The 23,848-nt window shown below is 36.9% G+C and overlaps 2 protein-coding genes across 3 annotated transcripts; both read right to left on the bottom strand.

Moving 5' to 3' along the window:
* Positions 1-5,834: 5,834 nt before the first annotated feature.
* LOC115711214 (protein RICE SALT SENSITIVE 3) lies at positions 5,835-8,385 on the bottom strand. 2 transcript variants are annotated; one of them, XM_030639545.2, is made up of 8 exons: positions 8,074-8,385; positions 7,738-7,891; positions 7,547-7,600; positions 7,283-7,414; positions 7,079-7,187; positions 6,934-6,975; positions 6,780-6,836; positions 5,835-6,700 (listed from the first exon to the last, which is right to left on the bottom strand). In XM_030639545.2, the coding sequence occupies exons 2-8, from the start codon at positions 7,878-7,880 to the stop codon at positions 6,095-6,097; spliced, it is 1,143 nt and encodes a 380-aa protein (XP_030495405.2). In that variant the 5' UTR covers positions 7,881-7,891; positions 8,074-8,385; the 3' UTR covers positions 5,835-6,094. The 2 variants fall into 2 exon arrangements, with proteins under 2 accessions (XP_030495405.2, XP_060963112.1); XM_061107129.1 differs by having other exon boundaries at positions 8,050-8,084.
* A 13,025-nt stretch (positions 8,386-21,410) lies between these two features.
* Positions 21,411-23,547, bottom strand: LOC115711205 (F-box protein At1g47056). The gene has a single exon (XM_030639534.2). The coding sequence runs from the start codon at positions 23,208-23,210 to the stop codon at positions 21,573-21,575; it is 1,638 nt and encodes a 545-aa protein (XP_030495394.1). The 5' UTR covers positions 23,211-23,547; the 3' UTR covers positions 21,411-21,572.
* Between the last annotated feature and the right edge of the window lie 301 nt (positions 23,548-23,848).

Below are 23,848 nucleotides of genomic sequence, written 5' to 3'. Positions count from 1 at the left end.
GTTTATTTCATTGTTTTAGAATTCATATTAGGATGTTAATGAAACATACTTGTTAGTAAATCTAGATCCTGGTAAAATATATCCAACACGTACTTGAAAAATTATCCTTTGTGCCCAGCTTAGAAATATTCCTAGCCTCCTCGGAGAGCCTGGCTATCTAATGAGCCCTACTCCTCAGGTTCAAAGTGAACAGTGGGCTGAGGAATGGACCAGCAGTTTAAAATGAATGGTGGTTAGCCTTGACGTCCATGGGAATAAATTAGTCCCAATCATAACCTCCTATCTTTGTTATCTCCTTAGTGCCTGTTAGCCGTGGATAACTAAGGAGTGAAAATAAAAGTACTCCGAGTTGTAATGGTGGTGGTTTGATTTGAGATTAAAAAAAAAGCAATTGATCTCATGGGAAGAAGGCTCCCCCAACCTTGTTGGGCATACAATATGTAAACGCCGGTAAGTACTTTAACCCTTTTGGGCTAATTTGTATTGGGCTGATGTTCTAATAGTTGGCCAAACTCTGGAAGTAAGGATGGAGCGGAAGGATGGCACCTGCTCAGCATGGGGCCTTGACCATGCGCAAAGGCCTTACCCGAGCCTATCAGCCAACTAACCGTGATGAGGAAGAAAGGTAACAATCTCATTAAACCATCCGGTGGCAAGAAGGTTGTTCAACCTCTTCTCTATTAGCCTGGATGGAGGAGATTAGTATAGGGGTTGGGGCTTACTAGACTTCTTCCAAACAGACATGGCCTCTGTAAGTTCCTCATTGGTGTAGTCCACACTGACTTTAGAACCTGCCTAGAAGGTGATACGAATTTCACATTAGAGTTATATCCCTCGTCGATATCAGGAGGACCAACCTCCTCCATATCTACCTCCACTTCCTCCTCGGAAGCTTCGTGGGGTTTTGAATCATTTTGAGCCTGAACTGCCATTAGCTGCCCGATGTGAGGGTCTAAACCAAAGACTACTCAGATGATCTGCGTGGTCTAGGCCAGTCTGCACCTTGGAGGTGGGGTCGGCTTAGAATTATGCTTCGTGACAATAACAACAAGGTCCACTAGATGGCTTGTGCCCTAGACAGAGTGGGGCGACCAGCAGGGAGTGTGTCCTGGACGTCTGTTCAGGCTATGTACATCCACGAGACTGGAGGGAACTGTTGGAAATAATTTTACCAGGATCTATTTACTATCATGTATGTAGGATTAACAACCTAATATGAATTCTAAAACAATGAAAATAAACACATATAAAGTTAGAAAATCTTACAGTGGGTGCAGCGGAATATTATGACTCCTTCCGTTCAGATCTCTAGCCCTTGATTCCTTTCTGTAGCAGAGCATCACCAAGAAACCTGGATCTTCTTTTCTCCTTCTTTGATGCAGAATATCCATAGTCTTACATACTATGATTGAGATACCACTTGATATGTGTGGGCACTACTCATTCACTCAAAGTTTCGAAATTTAGAGAGAAGAAAAGAGAGAGAGGCGTGTGAAGCATTTTCTGAGAGAAACAAAGTGATCAAAGATGTGTGTATGTTTCCTCAAGCCAACACTTTCTATTTATAGAAAACCCTCTAGGTTTAGGTTAGAATTGTATGGCATTAAAATAATGAAAACTAGAAATGGTAATTGCTATGCATAGTGGGCGGCCAAACAAGGGATATTGGGCCTCACTTTGCAATTTTCCCATTTTGTTATTTTTCATTCCTATTTTCTCAAAAATGCTAATTTTCCAATTTAACCTTTTTAAATGCCAAAACTAATTATTAAATAACTAAAATAGATTATCAAATAATATTGTCATTTAATATAATTATTAATTAGACATACAAAGTCTCTTAATTAATAATTAAACCTAGAATCTCTTTTCTTTACAATTTCACCCTTGCTTACTGAAAAATTCATAAAGTAGACATAGTCTAACTTTTAGAATTATAATTGATTAATTAAAATCAATTAACTGAGTCTTACAAGCAGTATGATCTCAACTAGTATGGGGACCATGGGTCTATATAACCGAGCTTCCAATAAGTCGAACCGAATTTACCAAGTAAATTTCCTAACTTATTAATTCCTTATTGAATCCACACTTAGAACTTGGAATTGCACTCTAAGTCATATAGAACGCTCTATATGTTCCATGATATAGACACGTCATTAGTTATCCATTATTATAACCCTAATATGATCAATGATCCTCTATATAGATGATCTACATTGAAAAGGCACTACTGTTACCGCTACACCTTCAATGTATTTTATCCTTAAAACATTTAACCCTGTATAAATGATATTTTAGCTAAGTGAAATGAGATCTCCACCATTTATCTTCGTTTGCTTAAGCTCGAAGGAAATCATCCTTTACTTCTATAGCGCTCCCACTCAATTGCACTACCGTGTTCCCAAAATGTACGTATCACCCTGACCCAAAAGTAGGCTTAACTAACAAATCAAAGAACACGAATAACACTCTTGAGATTGAACCTAACCATATCAGGATTAAGATCATTTGATCTAGGATCAACAGGTGATATTGAATTGAATAGATATTACGGTAAGTTTTAATATATCTAATCAAAGTTCAATATTGGTCCCTTCTGATGTATGCTTCATACATCCGATACTGGTAAACTTTGCCAATATCCTGGAAAGGACATAACACTTTTCCAAGGTGTAAGAATACCTATCGCTGATTATACCATGTCAGTCTAAATCCAGTGTTCTGACAAATCAGGGAATAAACTTTTGAACATATAATTAAGATTATATTTTCTTTCAAAAAAAAAAATTAAGATTATATTCCACTGTGCTGACAACACTATAATCTTATCAAATTCATATGTTCTGGACTTAAAAAGAATTCATACATTATATACATATAATCATGAAATAAATCATGTGAACCATGCAACATAAAATGTTATTTCTTATCTTTATTAATAAGTAAATCTGATTATATGAAATGAGTTTTATTTAGGGCATAAAACCCAACACGAACTTCCTCCAACCTCTGTTTAATTCCCAGATGTGTTGGTCGTAACTATCACCACCAACATGGTCAGGGTAGTGGTGATGTTGGAAGGAAGACTCCAAAGGGTCACTAGAGAACTCCTCCTTGGTAGAAAAAGAAGTTTTGTTTGAGGATGAAGATGAGCTTGTTGCTCAGAGTGTTTGGTGGTCATCAAAGAGAAGTCCGAGCAGGTGGTCATCTATTCAGTTATCACCTCCCTAGAATTTGCATGGGGTTCATCTACAAAAGAAAGATAGAGAGGTGAGGCACCAAACAACGTGGAAAGTTTTTTTTTTATGGAAAAACACTTCCAATGCTCTGACCAGAGGGAAAATCGGATCAAAATTAAGAAACTTCATCTTCTCGATAGTGTTTTGAGTGAAGAAAGATTTTTTCGATTTTCAAAACCTAAAATTTCTAGAATGGCTCAAAATATATAAAATTTGCTAAGAACAGACGAAGCAACCCAGACTATAGCGAACAAAGCATAAATTATAGATCCAAAAATTTAAGAACCTTCAAGCATTTAAAGATTTTCACAGAACACAATTTCAGAATTTGACAAAGATTTAGGCAAAGAGAGGTTTAGAGAAACTTACTCGTTGATCGACTTGACGATTTAATGAATTCTTGGGAAATCGATCGGCACAACAGTCAATTTAAGGAAAGAAGCTTAAAAAACTTAAAAACTCCTCTCTTTTGCTCTGAGATTTTGATGGAAAAGTTTCAAAATAATCTTTGGTTGAGGTATTTATAGGAAGAAATATAGTGTGGGGAAAATTTTTTGGGGGTAAAATTTGAAATGATTAGTTTTCCCCGAAAAAATCCAAAACCCCCATTTTTCAATAAAAGCCACATAGGAAAACATGTAACCGTCAAACATAGTCTCCAAGGTATAGTTTTCAAGGGAAGTAATCATGGCAAAAAGATTTGAAAAGACAAGAAAATTTTCTACTCGTAGGTATGACACCAAGGTTGGACAGACTGTTTGGGCAAAATCACGCATCACATAATCGCCTAAAGGGACAAGCCAAAAAGTCCCCGTACAACCAAAAGTCCCTGCGCAAACTTAGAGGAAAAAGTTATCCCAAAAATCACCCTCAGAATGATGTGACACATGGTGAACATGAAAGAGGTTGAGAAAATCGGGATCCCTCCACGACTCTCTAAAAGATGTTGGTCGGCTATATGGGCCAGATGGAGCCACCCAGTCTCAGACATATGCTAGACGAGCTCTAACCACCAGTATCCTGAGTCATCAATGACTCACCGCAGTAAGGATATCCGATCAAAGACCCTTACAAGAGGAATTGTCCATATTCATTCCTTAATTGATTTCTTAGACATAGTTGGAGGAAAATCCTTATTTTTGTGGGATTAATTTAGAAGGATGAGAGAATTGTGAGATTACTCAAATTCTCACGATTTTCTCCATTTATTTCGTTATTAAATGTAAATATCTTGGTTATCTTCCCTATAAACAATGAAGTCATTTCACTAAATAAGGGAAAATTTGTATTCTCAAAAGATCAAAAATTATGTAGAAATAGTTGTAACCTTCGATAGATATTAAGAAACTCACATGGCCATCCCTTGTGATCTTGATATTTTCTCAGAGATATACAACAAAAAAGAGAGTAGGCTATTACTGCTCAAAGGAGCTGAACCTCTATAAATTTCGTGTGTCATTTACAGTTTTTATAATCTTTATTCTTATAAACATACTTGATATTGTCGTTTCATTGACTCTACGTCGTTGGCTAAAAATAAGGTAAACATTAATAAAATATATATATATATTAAGTTTACCTAAAAAACCTAAATAATTCTGAATATATATACAAACTTTATTTTATTTATAAACACATATTTAAAAAATCACACTGAAATTATTTAAAATCCAATAAATAATTTAAACAAACTAAGATTTTGTGGAAAAAAAAAATCAAGGTTATTTATATTTATAAACTCATATCTTAGAAAATAATAAAAAAAAATAATTTGAAATTCAATAAAAATATAAAATTATTTGTTAAAAAAAATTAGAAATTAAACTAAAAAAATATTATGTTTAATTAAATAAATCTAGATTTTTAGAGAAAAAAAAATAGACTTAAATTTGTTCCTGTAAAATTTAATTTTTACAAAAGTTCAATTTTTAATATACATTTTTATAGCTAATAAATAGATTTTTTAATAAAAATTAATTAATTTTTTTAAATCGTTGATTTAGTTTTCAAATTTTGATTTTTTTTTTGTAATTTTGTTAATCATTCAAAATGATTATTTTTAAGATTTAAATTATTTTTATAAGAATTATCAAAAAAAAAATATTGAATCTTTCCTATTTTTATTTTGAGTAAGTAATTTAATAATTGTCAAGGTTTAGGTGACAAAATATTTAATGTACAAAGATATATTAGCATTTAAACAAAATATTAGAACTTAACATAACAGAAACATTAAATTTTTGTAAATCTAAAAATTTAAAAAAAAAAAAAAATTAACAAGCCGTATTCTCGTTAAGTGGGCGAAATTGTTAATTATATATATATATATATATATATATATATATATATATATATAAATCTTTGAACATTGACATGCCAACAGGACCTCATGTTGTCAATTTTTATTCTCCTTTTTGTCTTTGGGGACCATAACATATGGTGGAATACAATCACCCAAAGATAAGGATGGGTCACAGAGTTAAACCCCACACTGCCACCCTATGCAAAACCTCAATCCCAATCAGTGGAGGTCACTTCATCTAAAAATAAAATAAAATAAAATTACGATAATAATAAAAAGAAAGAAAGATATTTGGTGAGTAACATAAACTTATAAGAAATAATCGCATTTTGTTTTATGTTGCACGATCTACCTTCTTTCTAAGGGAAATGTTCTTACATGATGGTATAGCTCAAGTGACAAATCATACGTCTAAACGTTTCCTTGAACAAATTGTTCATTTGAACAGAAATTAAAAATTGAGCTGTCAATCACCTACTTTCCCTAATCCCAATTAAGCAGCATATCCCTTGTTATTCATCATAAATACAAGTACGTACCTCTTACCTAATTAATTGAGATTTATTGCACCCTGCTGATTCTTTCCTTGTTCTCTCACAGGAGCAAAACCTAAGTCCATTACCTTTTCATCTTGAAATTCACCAAGAAAGGAAGTTTCCAGTTTTATGTTACCACCATTAATTTCAGTGGTGGAATAATTTTTGTTGATGGTGGTGGTGGGGTTGTTATCTGGTGCAGGCACTGCAGTGTCATTATTTGCTTCTGTGAAATTATAGTTTGGGAATACAGAAGGTAGTTTGGACAAAAGGGCTCCAAGACTGCATGACATGGAAGGTAGTAGAGGTGGAACTGGCCAGAGAGTGCTTGATCCCGATATGCCATTTTGTGGAGTATTCCAACCCAAGTTGATGGACTTAGTAGGAAAATCGTCTGATATCTCATTAAACAATCTTTTTAGCCCAGTTGATTGGCGCTTCTCATGGATTGATAAAGGTGATGAATCTTGATGCGTTTCGATTGTTTGTGTATTTGGTTTTAGTGAGTAATGGTGTTGGATTGATAGGTATGGCCTTTGCATGGAAAATACCCCTGGTATGCTTTGGAGATAGGTGAATTTCCTCTGTATGTTGATAACTAGATTAAGATCCTCCACAATCTGTACAACAAAATGTAAATTAGCCCAGCAAGAACATTGATAAACAACTTGTAGATAAGAGTGAGAGCAAGAGAGAGACCTTATCAAATGACCCGAGTTGAATTATGCCTTCTCTAACTGAAATGAGTGCTATAGTCTGATAAATTTGGAATTAATAGACAAACCAATTAACTGGAGAGCTTGTAACTGTGTATTAATTATGTATGTTTTCAGAGATCTTAATAAGTTCTAACCTGAATGCCTGACTTGAATTGAGACTCCCATGCTCTTGGTTGCTGTGGATAAAGATAACACAACAAAATAAAGTCTATAGATAAACAAAGGTGAACAGATACTTGATTGAGGACTTTTTGGTCAGCAAAAAAGAAATTGGCTTACCGGTTCTACTGATAGATTCCATGAAGAGATGAAGCTAGGATCACCTTCATTTGATGGATCTCTGAAAATCCATTTGTGACTATTGTCTGCTGCCACTTTTCCCACTAACCTGAAATCATTAACCATTCTGATTCCTTCTCTGTATATTATTATATATATTCTTTCAGTGGCAAAAAAAACAAAAAAAAAAGTCTGATATCTCACCCTTCTCCATAATTATATACTTCATGGGACAATTTGAAGAAAACATCAGCTCCAAACCTCCCTTTAACGTATCCACTGCCAGCTTGCTCACACTCATAAAAGTCACAGAACCCATCTTCCCAAACGAGAATCCTACACACCCCAATATTATTATTACACAAACTTTTTACATTATTCTTAATCCTCATAATCCGCTTAAAAGGTATTGTGAAAAATTATTATAATGGCTTAAAATAAAAAGGGAAAGGGGAAAATCCCTTTTACCAGTTCCTTTTGTTCCCTTTTGATCGCTCAAGAGCACCACCTCCATAATCCCACCTAATACAAATAAAGAAACAGCAATGAGTGTTTAACACCCAACTTCTATTCATTAATTAATATGGAACTAGCAAGTAACGTATATTTATATATGGCCTAATTAAGAATGTTTATTATTATTTAATTAATTAGCTTACTTGGGAGGAGGATAATTCCGAGGCGAGGTCCTCCAAAAGACTGCGTAGACCCATTTGGAAGAAGTTGAAGAATCAGAATATGCACAAAGATTTCTGAGTGTGTGCTGTAAGAGACAATTAAGCATGGGAAGTCGACTTTCCATTGTTGTCGACACTGAGAGAGAAAAGGAAAACAGAAAACGACACCAAAACACAGTGAGAGAGCAAGCTGTAAGCTATAGTCTACGTAGATTAATCTTAATGTAGTACTCCCAATTTAAAACTGGTCCAATTAAATTATATGAGATGTATAAAGATGGAGATGAAGCAAACATATATCTGTATGGCCACGCGTACCCGGACAACCCAACTATGGAATATGGCCCCCTGCAACTTGTATTTTTTTTAGGTGGGGGACCCTGCCTGGCCTGATATTTTCGACACAAACACAAAATTGTGGTTTAATTAAGATGACAATTCTTTAACGACCAGAACTGGTGGTCGTGTTCGATGAGCCAGCCTGCCTTCCTGCACTGCACCTTAATTCGCTGTACGTACATCGTTTTTCAAACACAGCTTTTTCTCTTTTTCCATTATGCTGAGTTGGCCTGTTGCCTCCTACCATGTCTCACTAGGACGAGGTCTAGGAAATTTGTGGTACGGAGTAACGACAGGTTCTACTTATAATTAATATATAAAATACTGCTTAGTGCTTACCCAAACAGAAAAACACTTTATACTTCAAGACAAAGCCTTAAATAATAATAATAATACAATGTTGATTATTGTTTACTTTGTAATTGGGACTATAGATGCTCTATATGAAATTAGAATTTAAATGCAACACTCCCTTAATTTTGTACACAAATCACATCGTTTTGAACTGTTATTATTTAGCAGCCAAGTCACTATAATTGTCTACTTGCTGCTGTGTGGGGTCCTTAAGTATAATAGTATGGATGGTTCCCACTTCCCATCACTAGCTATAATAATAATAAGCCACACAAAACTTTGTCCATATAGATATACAAATTATTTTGCATTAAGCCCCTCTCACCAATACTCTCTTTTCTTCTATGGGGTTGTGTATATAGGCTGGCAGTGGAAGTAGAGCACATATATAATGTGTACTCGGCTAAACTAATACTCTCTTTTCTTCTATGGGGGTGTGTATATAGACATGCATTGGAAGTATAGCAGATAATAGTGTGTACTCGGCTAAACTAAAGTTGAAAGCCATGTAATTTATTGTGTACAGTAACCTAAGTTAATAGCCTGTGTTCAAAATTAGATTAGTACAGTAGTATACTATAATTTGTTAGTTGTTGGTTTTATCTAAATATATAAAAGGTTACTGTTCAACTACAAACACAAACTACTATAATTTAGGAGATTCTACAAAAATGGCTATATTTTTTTTGTTATTTTTATATTTCTACTGGTTTTATGTTTTATGTATGTATATTTACATTTTTACTGTATTAAATTTTTAAATATACTATTTTCAAAATTTTAAAAATATTTTGTTTCAATAAATAAAAAAAATAACTATAGAACACTTAAACAACAACATGAAAATAACTATAAAATAACAAAAAGTCAGCTACAAAGCAACAGAAAAATAAAAAGACTTTAGCCTCTTTGCAATATTACGAAGTTATTTATTTTTTACTTAATTTTGATAACTTGATTATCTTTTTATACTACTGTATTATTTTTTTCATAAAATTTGTTAGTTATTGTTATTTGTGTTTCCGGATAGGTGGCAGATGTAATTTTAAGGTCCCAAAATCAACCAAGACAGGAGCATTCAATGGCCCAACTAAGCCAGCGGGTCAGCCCACGATGGAGTCCAAGCAGGACTTTGGATCTAACTACAGGCCGCCTCTAATCTCTATAAGGTCGGGCCCTTTTGGGCCCTTTTTGGTCCCGGAAGGGAAACTCGTCTAATGAAGGAAAGACTTAATAGAACATATCTGGATGCCCTCACGGGGTAATCCAGAATAGGCAGTCGAAGAGGTGTCTGGGTACTGTCCTACATGGCACCTTTCTGACACTGAATCCCACAAAATCAGGGATTTGTCCCCTACGTCAGACATGGGAAAGGCGCACAACACAAAAAGCTACACACCTTTTCTCCAACATCCACTACCCTGACATTTACGGTACACTGTCGCCATTGCATGCCCACCTGTCACCATCAAATTGTACTATTTCGAACAGACGGTGATTATCTCTCAAATTGGGCCCAACCTACTCAACCCAATGTCAATATAACAATGTATTTTATCCCATTAGTGGACTTATTTCCATGTACAAAACCCTCATAGGTCTGAGTTTAGCAGAAAATTCAGTTTCAGCCTATAAAATCGGGCTTTATCCCTTCTCACAAAGGGTTACAAAATCTTGGCTAGAAATCCTATTAAAATTTGGCAAGAACACTTATGTAAAATACCCAATAGCCAAAGAGCTTCAATAATATTGACTCGTGGACTAAGGCTCATTAACGTCCTAACCACGTAAAAAAAAATTCTTCTTTACTTTAAAATCATCTTTTCTTAGCTTAATCTTTTATTAATTTGATACTGAAAAATCTCGGTAAAATTTTGGTATATTCATTGAAAGTTGAGGAAGGTAGTATCCACTGCTGTAATCTACAATAATGGTTGCAGCTAGAAACATAATCATCAAGCAAAATGCTCGTTAAGACCATGAAGATGCTACCGCTGATGAAGAGTCAAACTAGCCCCCTCTAGCGAACGCTCAGGCGGGCATCATAGAGGACAGAGAGATGTCAGGGGTGGGTAGGCATCCTTCTCAAAAAGGTCATCAACATGAGAAAGGCATTGACAAAACTCCCATCAACAAAGATGAACAAGAAGGCCACGATGTGGACCAACATGATTACTATGGCAATGATTATGACAAAAACTACGAAGAGGAGTATTATGAGGAAGACACATAAGTGGTGTGGCTAAGATAAATGGTCTTAGATCAATAAAGGAAAACAGCAAAACAAGAAGAAGCTACGCACCAGATTAAAGAAACCCCCATACAGCTAAAAGAACATGGTAGTAAAAGGGAACCTCAATGCTGAAAACCCACCAGTGGGAAAGCCTAACCATCCTGGGACTGGACCCTCTAATCCAGTTAAAAACCAGGGAAAATTCAAAATGGCTAAGCCCCAGAGGAAGAATTATCCGCCAAGGCCCTTGCACAACACTCCACAAAACAATAGGAATATGACCGACCCACTCCTAAGGGAAGATACGACCACTTGAACCCTAGGACTAAATCATCCATTCGATCCATGAAGTAGATTCGACCAAAAGAAAGGCATTGTACTCAGCTACCGAAGCTTGACGTTCGGGGAAGGTAAAACCATTCCAATAATTCTATTTACCAAAGTATTGATGTAATATTCGAGAAATTTAAATGTGATTAATTAAAGCATATTTTATAAAATATATTAAGGGAATAAATGAGTAACATTATTATCTTACTAGATTAATTATGTGATAATTAGGATTTTATTATAAATGTGAGAAATAAGCGTAATTTATTAATTATGAAAATTTTCTTACGATATGTGAGTTATAAGCATTTTATTTGTGAAATAAAATATGTTTAGGTCCGCCAATTGTGGAAACTCGATTGGTATGCTAGAAATATCACAACGGTATTAGAATGTGTGTTCTTAATTTTGGAATTACTGGGGTATTGTGAGGTAATTGGTTATGACTATTTTATCCCTAGTTTTGGAAGCTGCTTAGGAAGCAAGTAAAGGTAGTTTTGTTATTTTATTATTTAAGTTAATCCTTAAATTTTGTCTTTTAGTGGTTTTCTAGAGAAAAACTTAAGGTTTATTGCTGAATTGGGATTAAAATGAGAAATTTCATCGTCTATTTTTATTTTAGATAAACATTAACCCTAAAACAAAAATAAATCACTCTCGCTTTCTTTCCTTATCTCTCTCGACTAAGAACAACTTGTTATCCCAAATTCCGCACAGAGCGATGTGGCATCCTTCTAGGTGACACGTGTAGAAAATTTTAAGACCTGGACGGGTGGCACTAGTCCAAGTTGAGTGCCATAAAGGCAACCATTGCTCAAAAGGAGCAAGGATGTGGGGAAGATGATGAAGATGAAGATTGCGCCCACATGAGCGTCGTTCGATTGTTGAATGCTCTCAAGAAGCATGGCACGGGAGGAAGGAAAGCTCTTAGGAAGGGATTGATGTTTATGGAGGTCACTTTAAATGGAAAGCAGGCCAAGACCGTATTGATCGACACTAGCACAACACACAACTTCATTTCAAAAATCAAAGCCAAGAGGGTGGGCCTAAAATTGGAGAAAGATATGGGCCGCATGAAAGCAGTCAATTCAAAGGCCATGGTCACGATTGGAGTGGCCAAGAAAGTGAATGTCAAGATCGACAGATGGGAGGGGCAACTTGACCTTGTAGTTGTTCGCATGGATGACTTTGATGTGGTATTAGGGATGGAGTTTCTAGTAGAGAAGGGGGCCATTCCAATTCCAGCAATAGGGAATCTACTTATCATGGATAACAATCCTTCAATGGTTCCCGCTAAAGTGAGACAGTCTCCAAAATTCAAGCTTCTAGTGGCCTTGCAACTGAAGAGGGGTCTGAAGAAGAAGAGGCCAACGTTTGTCATCGCTCCGCCGTGTACGATACAAAAGTGGAGGATTCCACTCCACCTGAAATCGAGCAGGTGTTAGATGAATTCAAAGATGTGATGCCAGATGAACTCCCGACGAGACTGCCTCCTGTGTAGGGAATATTTTACCAGGATCTAGATTTACTAACATGTATGTTGAATTAACATCCTAAATATGAATTCTCTAAAACAATGAAATAAACACATAAGGGTTTAAGAAAACCTTACATTGATTGCAGCGGAATATAATGATTCATTCTGTTCAAGATCTCTAGCCCTTGATTCCTTTCTGTAGCAAAGCATTATCAAGATCTGAACCTGGATCTCTGTCTCTCCTTCGGGTTTGGTTACCACCGTCTTACTCAAGGTTTGAATATGGAAGAACAATGAAGGACGTTAGAAATCACTAAGGAAGGAACTCTCTCATCAAGTTTGGTTGAATAGTCAAGATGACAAAAAGTTGGATGAGTGAGAGTATCATGTTCCTTTTTTATAGTGTTTCAACTAGGGCTTAGGGTTGAATTATATGGATTAAAAAAGAATAAATTATTGGACAAAATACTTCATGGCCGTACAAACAAAGGGACCACTTTCTAGTTACAATTTTGCCACTTTATTTCAACCACTTATTCTTCTTTTCAATAATACCATATTTTCCAATTCAAACCTATAAATGTCAAAACTATTTATTTAATAATTATAATTAATTACTAAATAAAATTGCCATTTATGTAATTTATTAATTAGACCATACAAAACAAATTGACCCTAAAACCTCTTTTCTTCACAATTAAGCCCTTGCTTAGTGAACATTCTTAAATAAGACAAAGTCTAATTTTAGAATTATAATTGATTAATTAAAATCAATTAACTGAGTCTGCAAGCAGTATTATCTCAACTAGTGAGGGGACCATGGGCCTATATAACCGAGCTTTCAATAAGTAGATCTAGAATTCACCAAGTAAATTCTCAACTTACTAATTCCGCCTTGCTCCACTATAGATTTGGAATTGAATACACTCTCAGTTATATAGAACGCTCTATATGTACCACGATATAGATACGTTATGATTATCCATTGTTATAATCCTAATAGTCAAGGATCCTCTATAGATGATCTACACTGAATAGGGATAAATTTACCGTTCTACCCTTCAATGTATTTTATCCTTAAAACACTTAGCTACCTATAAATGATACTTCAGTAAACTAATATAATTACTGAAATGAGACCTCAATCATTTATCTCTATTCAGCCAAGCTCGAAGGAGATCATCGTTTCACTTCTAAATACCTATAGAAGCTATAGATTCCATATCTATGATTAGCGCTCCCACTCAATTGTACTATTATGTTCCCAAAATGTACGTATCACCCAGACCAAAAAGTAGGCTTAACTAACAAATCAAAGAACACAAATAACACACTTTAGATCGAACCTAACCATGTCAGGATTGAGATCCATAGACCTAAGATCAACCATTGATATTGACTTAGAAAGATATAACGATAAGTTTAGGATATCTTTTCTAAGATCAATATCGGTCCCTTCCAATGTATACTTCATATATCCGATACTGCTAAACTTTGCCAATGCTCTGAAAAAGGACATAACACTTATCCAAGTTGTAAGTATACATATCGCTAATTATCATGCCAGTCTAAATCCAGTGAACTGACAAATCATGGGAATTAAACTTTTGAACACATAATCATGATTATATTCCACTGTGCTGACGACACTATAATCATGAACAAACACATATGTTCTGGACTTAATAGAATTTATACATTAAACAATCATGAAATAAATCATTTGAACCATGCAACATAAAAGCGATTTTTGATCTTTATTAATTAGTAAGTCTGATTATATTAAAATAGGTTTTATTTAGGGCACAAAACCCAACATCCTGGGAGGGGAGTTGATCATCAAATAGAGCTGGTGTCGGGTGCAAAGCCCCTAACGAAAGTAGCATACCAATTATCTCCCTCAAAACTTAAGGAGTTGAAAAGGCAGCTAACGGTGATGTTAGAGGCAGGATTCATCAAGTCATCAAAGGCAATATTTGGTGTGCCTGTGTTGTTCTAGAAGAAGAAGGACGGGACCTTAAGACTATGCATAGACTATCGCGCCCTCAATAAAGTGACTGTGTGTAGCAGATACCTCGTTCCTTTGATTGTTGGTTTGTTTGACCAGCTAAGTGGGGCAAAATACTTCAAGAAGTTGGACTTGATATCAGGCTACTATCAAGTTCAGATCGCAGAAGGGGATGAACCAAAGACAACTTGTGTTACTCGGTATGGGGCATTTGATTTTTACGTCATGCCATTTGGGTTGACAAATGTGCCAGCCACGTTCTATACACTCATGTATGAAGTCTTCCATGAAGACTTAGATAAGTTCGTGGTGGTGTATCTGGATGATATCGTGGTTTACAGCACCACATTAGAAGAGCATCGGGAACACTTGGCTATGGTGTTTCGGAAGTTGAGGAAAGAATAGTTGTATGTGAAGCAAGAGAAGTGCTCATTTGCTCAAGAAAGTATCAAGTTCCTGGGTCATGTCTTGGAACACAGAAAGATCCGTATGGATTTGGAGAAGGTGTGGGCGATCCAAGAGTGGATGACCCCAGCCAATGTGAAACAACAATGCTCTTTTCTCGGTCTAGCCAATTATTATAGATGATTTTTGGAGGGCTATTCGAGAAGAGCGGCCCCCTTGACAAAGTTGTTAGAGAAGGGTGTTATATGGGCGTGGTCTGATAAGTGCGAAGAAGTGTTTTGAAGTTTGAAAGAAGCCATGATTGAAGATCCTGTATTAGCCCTGTCAAATATATGCAAGCCCTTTGAAGTATAGACGGATGCGTCAGATTATGCTTTGGGAGGGGTACTCATGGAAGAGGGTCACCCCGTGGCATTTGAGAACCACAAGCTTTCTGATGCAGAAAGGTGGTATACGGCGCAAGAGAAAGAGCTCCTAGCAGTTATTCATTATTTGCGGACGTGGAGGCATTACTTGTTGGGGTCAAAGTTTGTGGTGAAGACGGACAATACTGTTGTCAGTCATTTCCTCATGCAGCTGAAACTAACCACCAAGCAAGCCCGAAGGCAGGAATTCTTGGTAGAATTCGAGCACAAGGTAGGACGTCTGAATTAGGCAGCTAATGCCCTTAGCTGTAAAGTAGAGTTGGCGGGTCTAAAGGTGTGTTAGCGGGTATGTCAGCTAGCCAAGTGGGTACACCAATCAAGGAACGCAACAAGGAGAACCTAGAGAAGGACCCAGTCGCAAAGAACATCATGGCTCTTGCAAGGAAAGGAAAGACAACTCAGATTTGGGTAAATGATGACCTCTTGTGGACCAAATATGGCCATTTGTTTATTCTGAAGGCAGGCGATCTGAGGAGGACGCTACTAAGTGAGTGTTATGACACATTGTGGGCGGGTCATCAAGGCTGGCATAGGACACATGCCCTTTTAAAGCATGGGTACTATTGGCCATAGATGCGAAAGGATGTGGTGGACTACACAAGACCCTGTCTCATCTGCCAATAAGACAAAGTGGAGAGGCACAAGACGCCAAGGTTGTTAGAGCCTTTATTGGTCCCAAGCAAGCCATGGAAGAGTGTCTCGCTTGATTTCATTACAAGTTTGCCAAACACTGGAGACTTGAATGCGATCTTGGTGATCATGGATAGATTTTCAAAGTATGCAATCTTCATTCCAATGTCGAAGCAGTGTTCGACAGAAGAGATAACTCAACTTTTCTTTAAGCATATAGTAAAGTACTGGGGAGTACCCCAGAATATAGTAAGTGACTGAGATCAAAGATTCACGGGGACCTTCTGGTCTGAACTATTTAAGCTTCTTGGGTCACAAATAAACATCTCCTCGAGCTACCATCCACACAAATGGGCAGCCAGAATGATTCAATGGGATGTTAGAGGAGTATTTACGGCACTTTATCAATGCCAACCAGAAGAATTGGTCGCAACTACTAGATGTAGCTCAATTCGGTTTCAACTCTCAGAAGAGTTCTTCATCGAACAAGAGCCCTTTTGAAGTTATGAATGGACAACAACCACTGTTACCCAACACAGTGGATGAGTACCACGGACGGAATCCGCGGGCCTTCAATTTTACAAAAGATTGGAAGAAGAATACAGAGATTTCCCAAGCATAATTAGAGAAAGCATCGCAAAAAATGAAGAAGTGGGCAGATCAAAAACGTCGACCGCTTGAGTTCAAAGCAGTTGACTTAGTGTTGATCAAACTATGGTCAGAATAATTGAGATTCTGAGGGGACAGGGACATCAAACTCGTGCGCAAATATGAGGGCCCTGTTCCAGTCATCTCCAAAGTTGGCCTAGCATCCTACAAAGTCAAACTACCTTCTTGGATGAAGATACGCCCGGTCCTTCACGTCAGCAACCTCAAGTTGTATCATGAAGATCCAGAAGATCCAGCGCGCAACTAGTCTACCAGGGATGACATCAGCATTCAATGACGCAGCATTAGAGAACCAGAAGAAATCATTACCGAAAGAACTGTTCGTGTGAAGAGGAAGAAGAGAAAAGAGTACCTGATCAAATGGAAGGGCCTCGCTGATGACGAGATCAACTGGGAGAAGGTATAGGACATGCAGTAGTTTTTGCAGAAGACTGAAGATCATGCAACAAGTTCTTCGAGGATGCCGAATAATTAATTGGGGAAGAATGTGGCGTGCTGCCCCATGGCACACCCACAATGGGACCATTTTGTAACATGAGCATGCCTTGGTACTTGATCATTATTCAAGTCTTGCACCAAGCACCTCAATTAGATGGGGAGACTTTTGGTGATTAGCTTTCTTTTTTTTATATTTCCATTCACATATGTATAGAGAGCTATAATCATATATGTTCCTGGAAATCCCTTGAGACCCCATTAAGCTCTTTAGGGGGTGACTTACTGACTTATGAAGCACCTTGTCACCAGCATGATAGGGGCCCTGATGTGTACTCCCTTGCCCTATCAAGGACATATAATAATAAAACGATATTTATCCATACTTCTTGTCCATGCTTCTATATTGCCTTTGTGATGCCTATTTGTTGCCTTTGTTGGGCCATTATGTGCCATTTGTCTATATGTTTACTTGTGGGTTGTGTGAGATTGATCCTTAGGGACGATTTATATTTGCTTGCTCATGCTTTTTATTGGCACTCAATATGTGCGAGACATGTATCGTGCCTAACCTTTGAGTTTGTTTGCCTGTAGGCGCGTTTAGGCTGACTTGCTAGCTCGGTGTGCCAGCAAGTGCCGCATGTTCTGCCTACTTGGGACTCTCCAAATAGTCGGCTTGTGACACCATGCATCACTCACGAACAACAAGGAATTCCCCAAGTGTAAGTCAGCTTCTGAGTCTACTCTCCATGCTCTTTGGAGCTAATGCACTTTAGAAGAGATTAGACATGAGCTTTCCTTTTTGATCAAGACAAAACTTCCTATTCAAGCTAACTTCTATATGTTGATCTGTGAGTGTGCTATGGTCCTTCGTAAAGAAGAACTTGAGACTTTCATTGTAGTTCTTTGGCGAGTTTGGTTCAGAAGGAATAAATGGGTGCACGACCATTGTTTGATAGAGAAAGAGGGTGTGGTTAATTGGGTAGTTGACTATTTTCTTCGTTTCTTTGAAGATGATGTGGTAGACATTCTACTTCAATAGTTGTTTCAGCCCCTACTGCACTAGCTACGTCCCACTGGCATGTTCTTTCGTTGGGGACGGTGAAGCTCAACGTGGATGCGAGGCTCGATCTTCTTGTTCGTCAGGCTGGTTGCAGGGCGGTTGTTGACGATCATGATGTTTGTATTCTCGCGTCTACTGCGGTTGCTCTTGAAGTTGTTTTGACAACCTCTATGGCAGAACCTTTGGCTATCCTTTATCGTCTTCTCTTGTACTCTCGTCTGGGATTTCTAAATGTGGACGTAGAAAGTGATTGTCATCGTGTGATGTTGGCTTTGTCCAACAAAATGCCCATGCTCTCTGAGTTTGGCTCTATTCTTTTTGATATCTTTGCTATTTCTTCTAAGGTTAATGTTGTTAGCTATTTGCATTGTAATAGAGTGAATAATACGATTGCTCACAAGCTTGCTCATTTGGCTTTGTCACTTGAGAATGCTATGGTAGGGTGGTCAGGTCTACCGGTTGGATATATTAAGTTGTTTCTTTGGTTATTGGCAATTTTCGTTTAATGAAATTTCATACTTTTTTTCAAAAAATAAATTATGTTAATTAATTTTATATATTTATTTTATGTGTGTTTTATTTCACTCACTAGGTCATTTTGAGATACAAGAACTTCAAAAAAGATAAGTTTTATTACAACTCTCATTCTCAAATTTTTACTATATTTACTTGATATGATTTTTTTTTTCTTGTGTAGATATGTTAGGAGAGAAACGCTTCTTAGTGATTTTTTTTATGATATTAAAATTTTATTATTTAGTTTTACAAAAGTATTTCTTTTTATGGAAGTCGCAATATTAATATTGTGGCTCATAGATTGATTCAGTGTACCCTTAAAATAGAGAGCAAATTTTTTTAAATGGAAAGAAAGTTTTCACTTTTATTATGTAAACATTACACACAATCACATCACATTAGTTTTTAAAACATTAGAACACAAAATAAATAAAATATAACTTTTATAAAATTGACACTGTAAGATTTAGGAGGTGTATATATTAAGTATACATATCACTACTCTTTATTGAAACACAGTACTTAATATTTTTAGACAAATAATGGTATGTTTACAAGAAACCTAACAAGTAACTAATAATCTTGTTATATCTCCAAACAATTTGAGAGGAGTTATATATTCGTATTGTTCCATCGAAGGACAAATATATCTTTTGAATTATACTTCAAATTCAAACAACCTAAAAATCTCACATTATTTAAATCAGTATCTTTGTTAGTTGTAGTGATTTAAGCATATGATTATTTGATTCTTTATTGTTACTTTTTATTTTAAGAAATTTCCACTGTTATTATAAATTATAATCGTTTACAAAAAAATATAAAAAAAATAAAAAAAGAACTGGATATATCACCCATTCAACAAACACTTTCATCTAATTCTAAAACATATTTTACTAAACCATACGCAGCTTAATTAAAATATTTATACAATAATTGCTACTTTGTACATTATTAAAACATACAATAATACTTTGTATATTAGCAAAACATACGATAATTTGATTTATCGTTAGTACTTTGTACGATAGAAAAATATAAAATAATTTGATTTTGCATCACTACTTTACACATTAGTAAAAGTATACGATAATTTGATTTGTCGTCACTACTTCGTACAATAGGAAAAAAATATAATAATTTGATTTTGCATCATTACTTTGTACATTAATGAAACACACAATAATTTTAGGAGTTTTTTCATTTTTACACTTAAATTATTATTATTTTTTTTTTGCATTTTTACGAAATTATACATAGAAACCCTAATTGCAACTAGCGCTGCAACCTAAATTGCAACAAAAAATCTTACAGAAACCCTTGAAATTAGCGCTGCAACCACTTTAGAAACGCAAACCGTAAATTTGAAAAAAAAAATTAAAAAAATAGTATATGAAGTAATTCTCCATAATTTTATTATTTGACGCGTCATTTCAAAAAAAAAATATTTGACGCGTTGTAAAAGGAGAAAAATAAAATTTGTTACTTATAATATAAATAAAATAAATAAATAAATAAAGAGTTAGTAATGTGAAAAAGTAAATAAACATGAGGTAGGAAAACATATTAGAGTAGATTGTGAGAGAATCCATTCAAGTATAATTTTTTTAATCCATTTTCTCTGTATTTTGACACTATTTTACGTTATTCAATATTCATGTGTGAGTGCTCCAATCTCTCTATTTTGAATATGCACTTTGTCATGACAGTCTCAATTAAGAATACTCACGGATTGGATCCCAACCACAGCCGTGGTCGAAGAAAAGCACTCGAAGTCATCCCAGAATCCATATACAGCTTTTCTTGCCACAAACACTGCTAATGTTCTTAACACCGTTCCTAAAAGCCTCCACGAAAGTAACATAAGAGTCAACCCCAAAAAGGGATCAACATAAGGAGGGGGGCTCTGCTCTAGAGATGGACCCCGTGGGAAATGAGAGCAACTACACACATCATGTGATGATTTCACAATATACACTCGGTGCTTAAAATGATTAGATCAAATTGCCGAACCATAAAACATTGTGTACAATATATCATCACCATCACGCTGAACAGATATGTGGCTTAAGATATTAATTGAATTCTTAATGATGTAATTAACAACAAATTCTCAGATTTGTCACCTTCCAAAATGATACACTCCACTTGAGCTGTGAAGCCGGCATATATGTATGAAGAAAACCAGAATGAAACAATAAAAACGACACTAACAAAGTTAATCCAACGATATTATGTTAAAGAAAGGCCCCCGCAGTGTAACAAAACCAACCTCATACGCATCTAGCGTGTCACATGCTCACCAGCGACAAGTCTGAATAACTTATAATTAAATAAAAAGATTCACTGACGTACAGTATCCAGCTCCTGATTCGGTATCACAATTCACAACAGTGGCGTAGTTTCTCAATTTTCATCAATTAATGGCTATGAATGAATTAAGCAAGAGGTCAGCGAAGGTCAAGCAATGCAATTTAATGTTGGTTGGGTACTGACTACTGAGAAAGAAAATGACAAGTAATAAACACATGGTGCAAGACTAGGAGACTGCATATATTATTACTCACTGCAACCCCCTTCCTCTTGTGTGAAAACCTACACCTTCTATGATATTCACAGACCAGGAAAATTGAAAATTCACGTAATAAGAAAAGCATTGTAATAGTGTTGTGTAAACTATTTCAAATTATATGATCAAACAATGTATCAATGACACAACAAGGCTTACCTGACAAAGAAGCAAATTAAATTTTGTAAAAGAAGGGGTGTCGTCTCTTTCAACCGTGAAGATTCAATTCAAAAAGGGATAAAAGAAACACACAGCATCAAATTAAGTACACAAAAGTCAGAATCCAAATAATACATCACAAACAATGACCGATAACTAGGAGTTTTCCATTTTTCCTTTAGTGTTGCAAATGTTGTTTAATACATTAGCTATTACCACGAGAACTGCTATTACTGCCGGACAACCTTCTTAAGGTGCAGGCGACGAAACTCCTGCCCGACAAAAGGCCTAACCTTGACTTGAAGGAGGTTGATCTACTCGATCCGAAATGAGTAGCGTATACTTGGCTGCTGCTGCCGCCACCTCCACCTCCACCTCCACCACCGCCTACAGGAGGCAATTCAACAGCATTGTCTTGAGCCCCACCGTCACTGGCACTAGCGTCTTGATGTTCAGGTTCACCGGTATCTAAATTCACGGCCAGAGAACCCCTACGTGTTCTCAACAAATCAGCCCCATCAGGGGTTACTCCTCTACACTTCTTGACCTTCACTTTCACCAAATTGGGACACCCACTCGCCAATGCCTCCAGCCCACTATCCGAAACAGGGCAACTCTTAATGCAAAGCTTCTTCAATGCCGCACACTTTGCGGCAATACAAGATATCTCAGCATCGCCCACTGTATCGCTTCCGCATAATGCTAACCTCTCCAAATTTTGGCAATTAGAAGCCAACATTTCCAAGCTAACTTTAGTAGGGTTCACACCAATTAAAACCAATTCTTGAAGATTGGGGCAATATTTGGCAATCGCTACCAAGCCTTCGTCACCTATACGATTAGCCTTCCAACCATCAATGTGAAGCTTCCTTAAGAGCTTGCATCGCTCCGCAACAGAAACTAAACCATTATTTGTGCATTCCGGGGTTTTGACGAGATGCAAAATTTCCAGATCCAAAGAATTTGAAATTGCAGCGAGACCATAATCACTCACCTGAAGCCTCTCCAGATGAATCTCGACCATTCCGGAGACTCGATCAGCGATCAATTGAAGAAGTTTATCCCAGTCCCCCGAGCACCTGAAAAGTTTCAATGTTCGTAGTTTCTTTGCGCCAATAATCAGAGGTCCAAAACACTGTCCATTGTACAGCTCCTTCAAACAAATTGTTTTCAGAGAAGCAGCTGCTACACCGGGCCCAATTGGCTCCGCTGCAGCTACATCGGTGATTCCACGGAGCCTCTTCACCGATAACTCCTCTAGAGACGAACAGTTATCAAGCACTGCGTTCATTCCTTTAGCTCCAAACGTGCAAGATCCACAAGAAAGCTTCTTCAAACCCCTGCAGTTCTTTGCAAAAGACGCCATACCAGCGTCCGTCAATTCGCGGCAGGCGCGGAGTTTGAGACGCGTGAGATTACGGCACCGTAGAGAGATGAGGACGAGCCCATCGTCTCTGATGCTCACGGATCTGCGGTCACATTTCAAAGCAAGTTTGGTGACAGCGTCAAATCTGTCGAAGAGGGAAGGGATCATGGGCAAGAGATCTGCTTGGGCGTTGAGAGAAAGCCGGTGACGGCTCTGTCCCTCGATTTTCAACCACCTCCGGCAAACAAGCGAGCAGCGTTTTCGGTCACCGGAACCGAGGGACTGAAAAATAACAGCCAAACACTCTTCGGGTAGATCGGAGATATAATCGGCGAAACCATCGATAGTTACTTGCCAGGCATCGGTCTCTTCAGCCTGCATCGGGGAGATCAGGGCCGTTGGTTTGAACTTCAATCGATGGCTGTGATTATTTTCACGGCAGCTGGGGACTGCGGCCGTCGAAGCTGACTGGCCCATCCACGACCACGACGACTTACAAAGAAAGGATTAGGGTTCGCCACCTCAGCTTCTTATCTTAGGCACCTCCGCAGGCGAAAAGCTTTAAGCCACTCACATCAGCTTTCACACACACAAACTCCCCAGACGTGTTTTGCCCCCAAAATTTTAGACTTCAGAGGCGGACTTGAAACTAAATTACAATTTGGGTTTTTGTTAATTTGGGTAAATGTTAGGTGAGTGCTTCTTCATCAGTTATCATGCACTCCTACTGTTCTATGGACTCGATTTTCATCAACGGCCCAAGCCCACTAGGCCCATAACAATAACGATAATTTTTCTTTTTAAAAAAAAGTGATTGTCACGTGTCTTTCTTTCTTTCTTTTTTCTTTTTAGAGGAAAGTTGTTTAAAATTACTAGAAGATAGTAGGGGTGTACGTCGGTCGGTTTAGTCGGGTTATAGCATATTTTTATCAACCCAATATAAATATCGGGTTGCAAATATTTAACCATAACCCGCCCAATCAAAAATTAGAGAAAGTTCAACCCGCCCAATGATTTCGTCGGTTTGGTCGGGTTAACCCGTCCAAACCGTTCTTCACTTTTTTTTTATAATTATTATTGTTAGTTTCTACTATTCAAATAATTAGATTTTTTAA

The sequence above is a fragment of the Cannabis sativa genome, chromosome X (genome assembly GCF_029168945.1).
Source record: "Cannabis sativa cultivar Pink pepper isolate KNU-18-1 chromosome X, ASM2916894v1, whole genome shotgun sequence".
Taxonomy (NCBI): domain Eukaryota; kingdom Viridiplantae; phylum Streptophyta; class Magnoliopsida; order Rosales; family Cannabaceae; genus Cannabis; species Cannabis sativa.
This window is presented reverse-complemented; position numbering and strand designations above follow the sequence as displayed.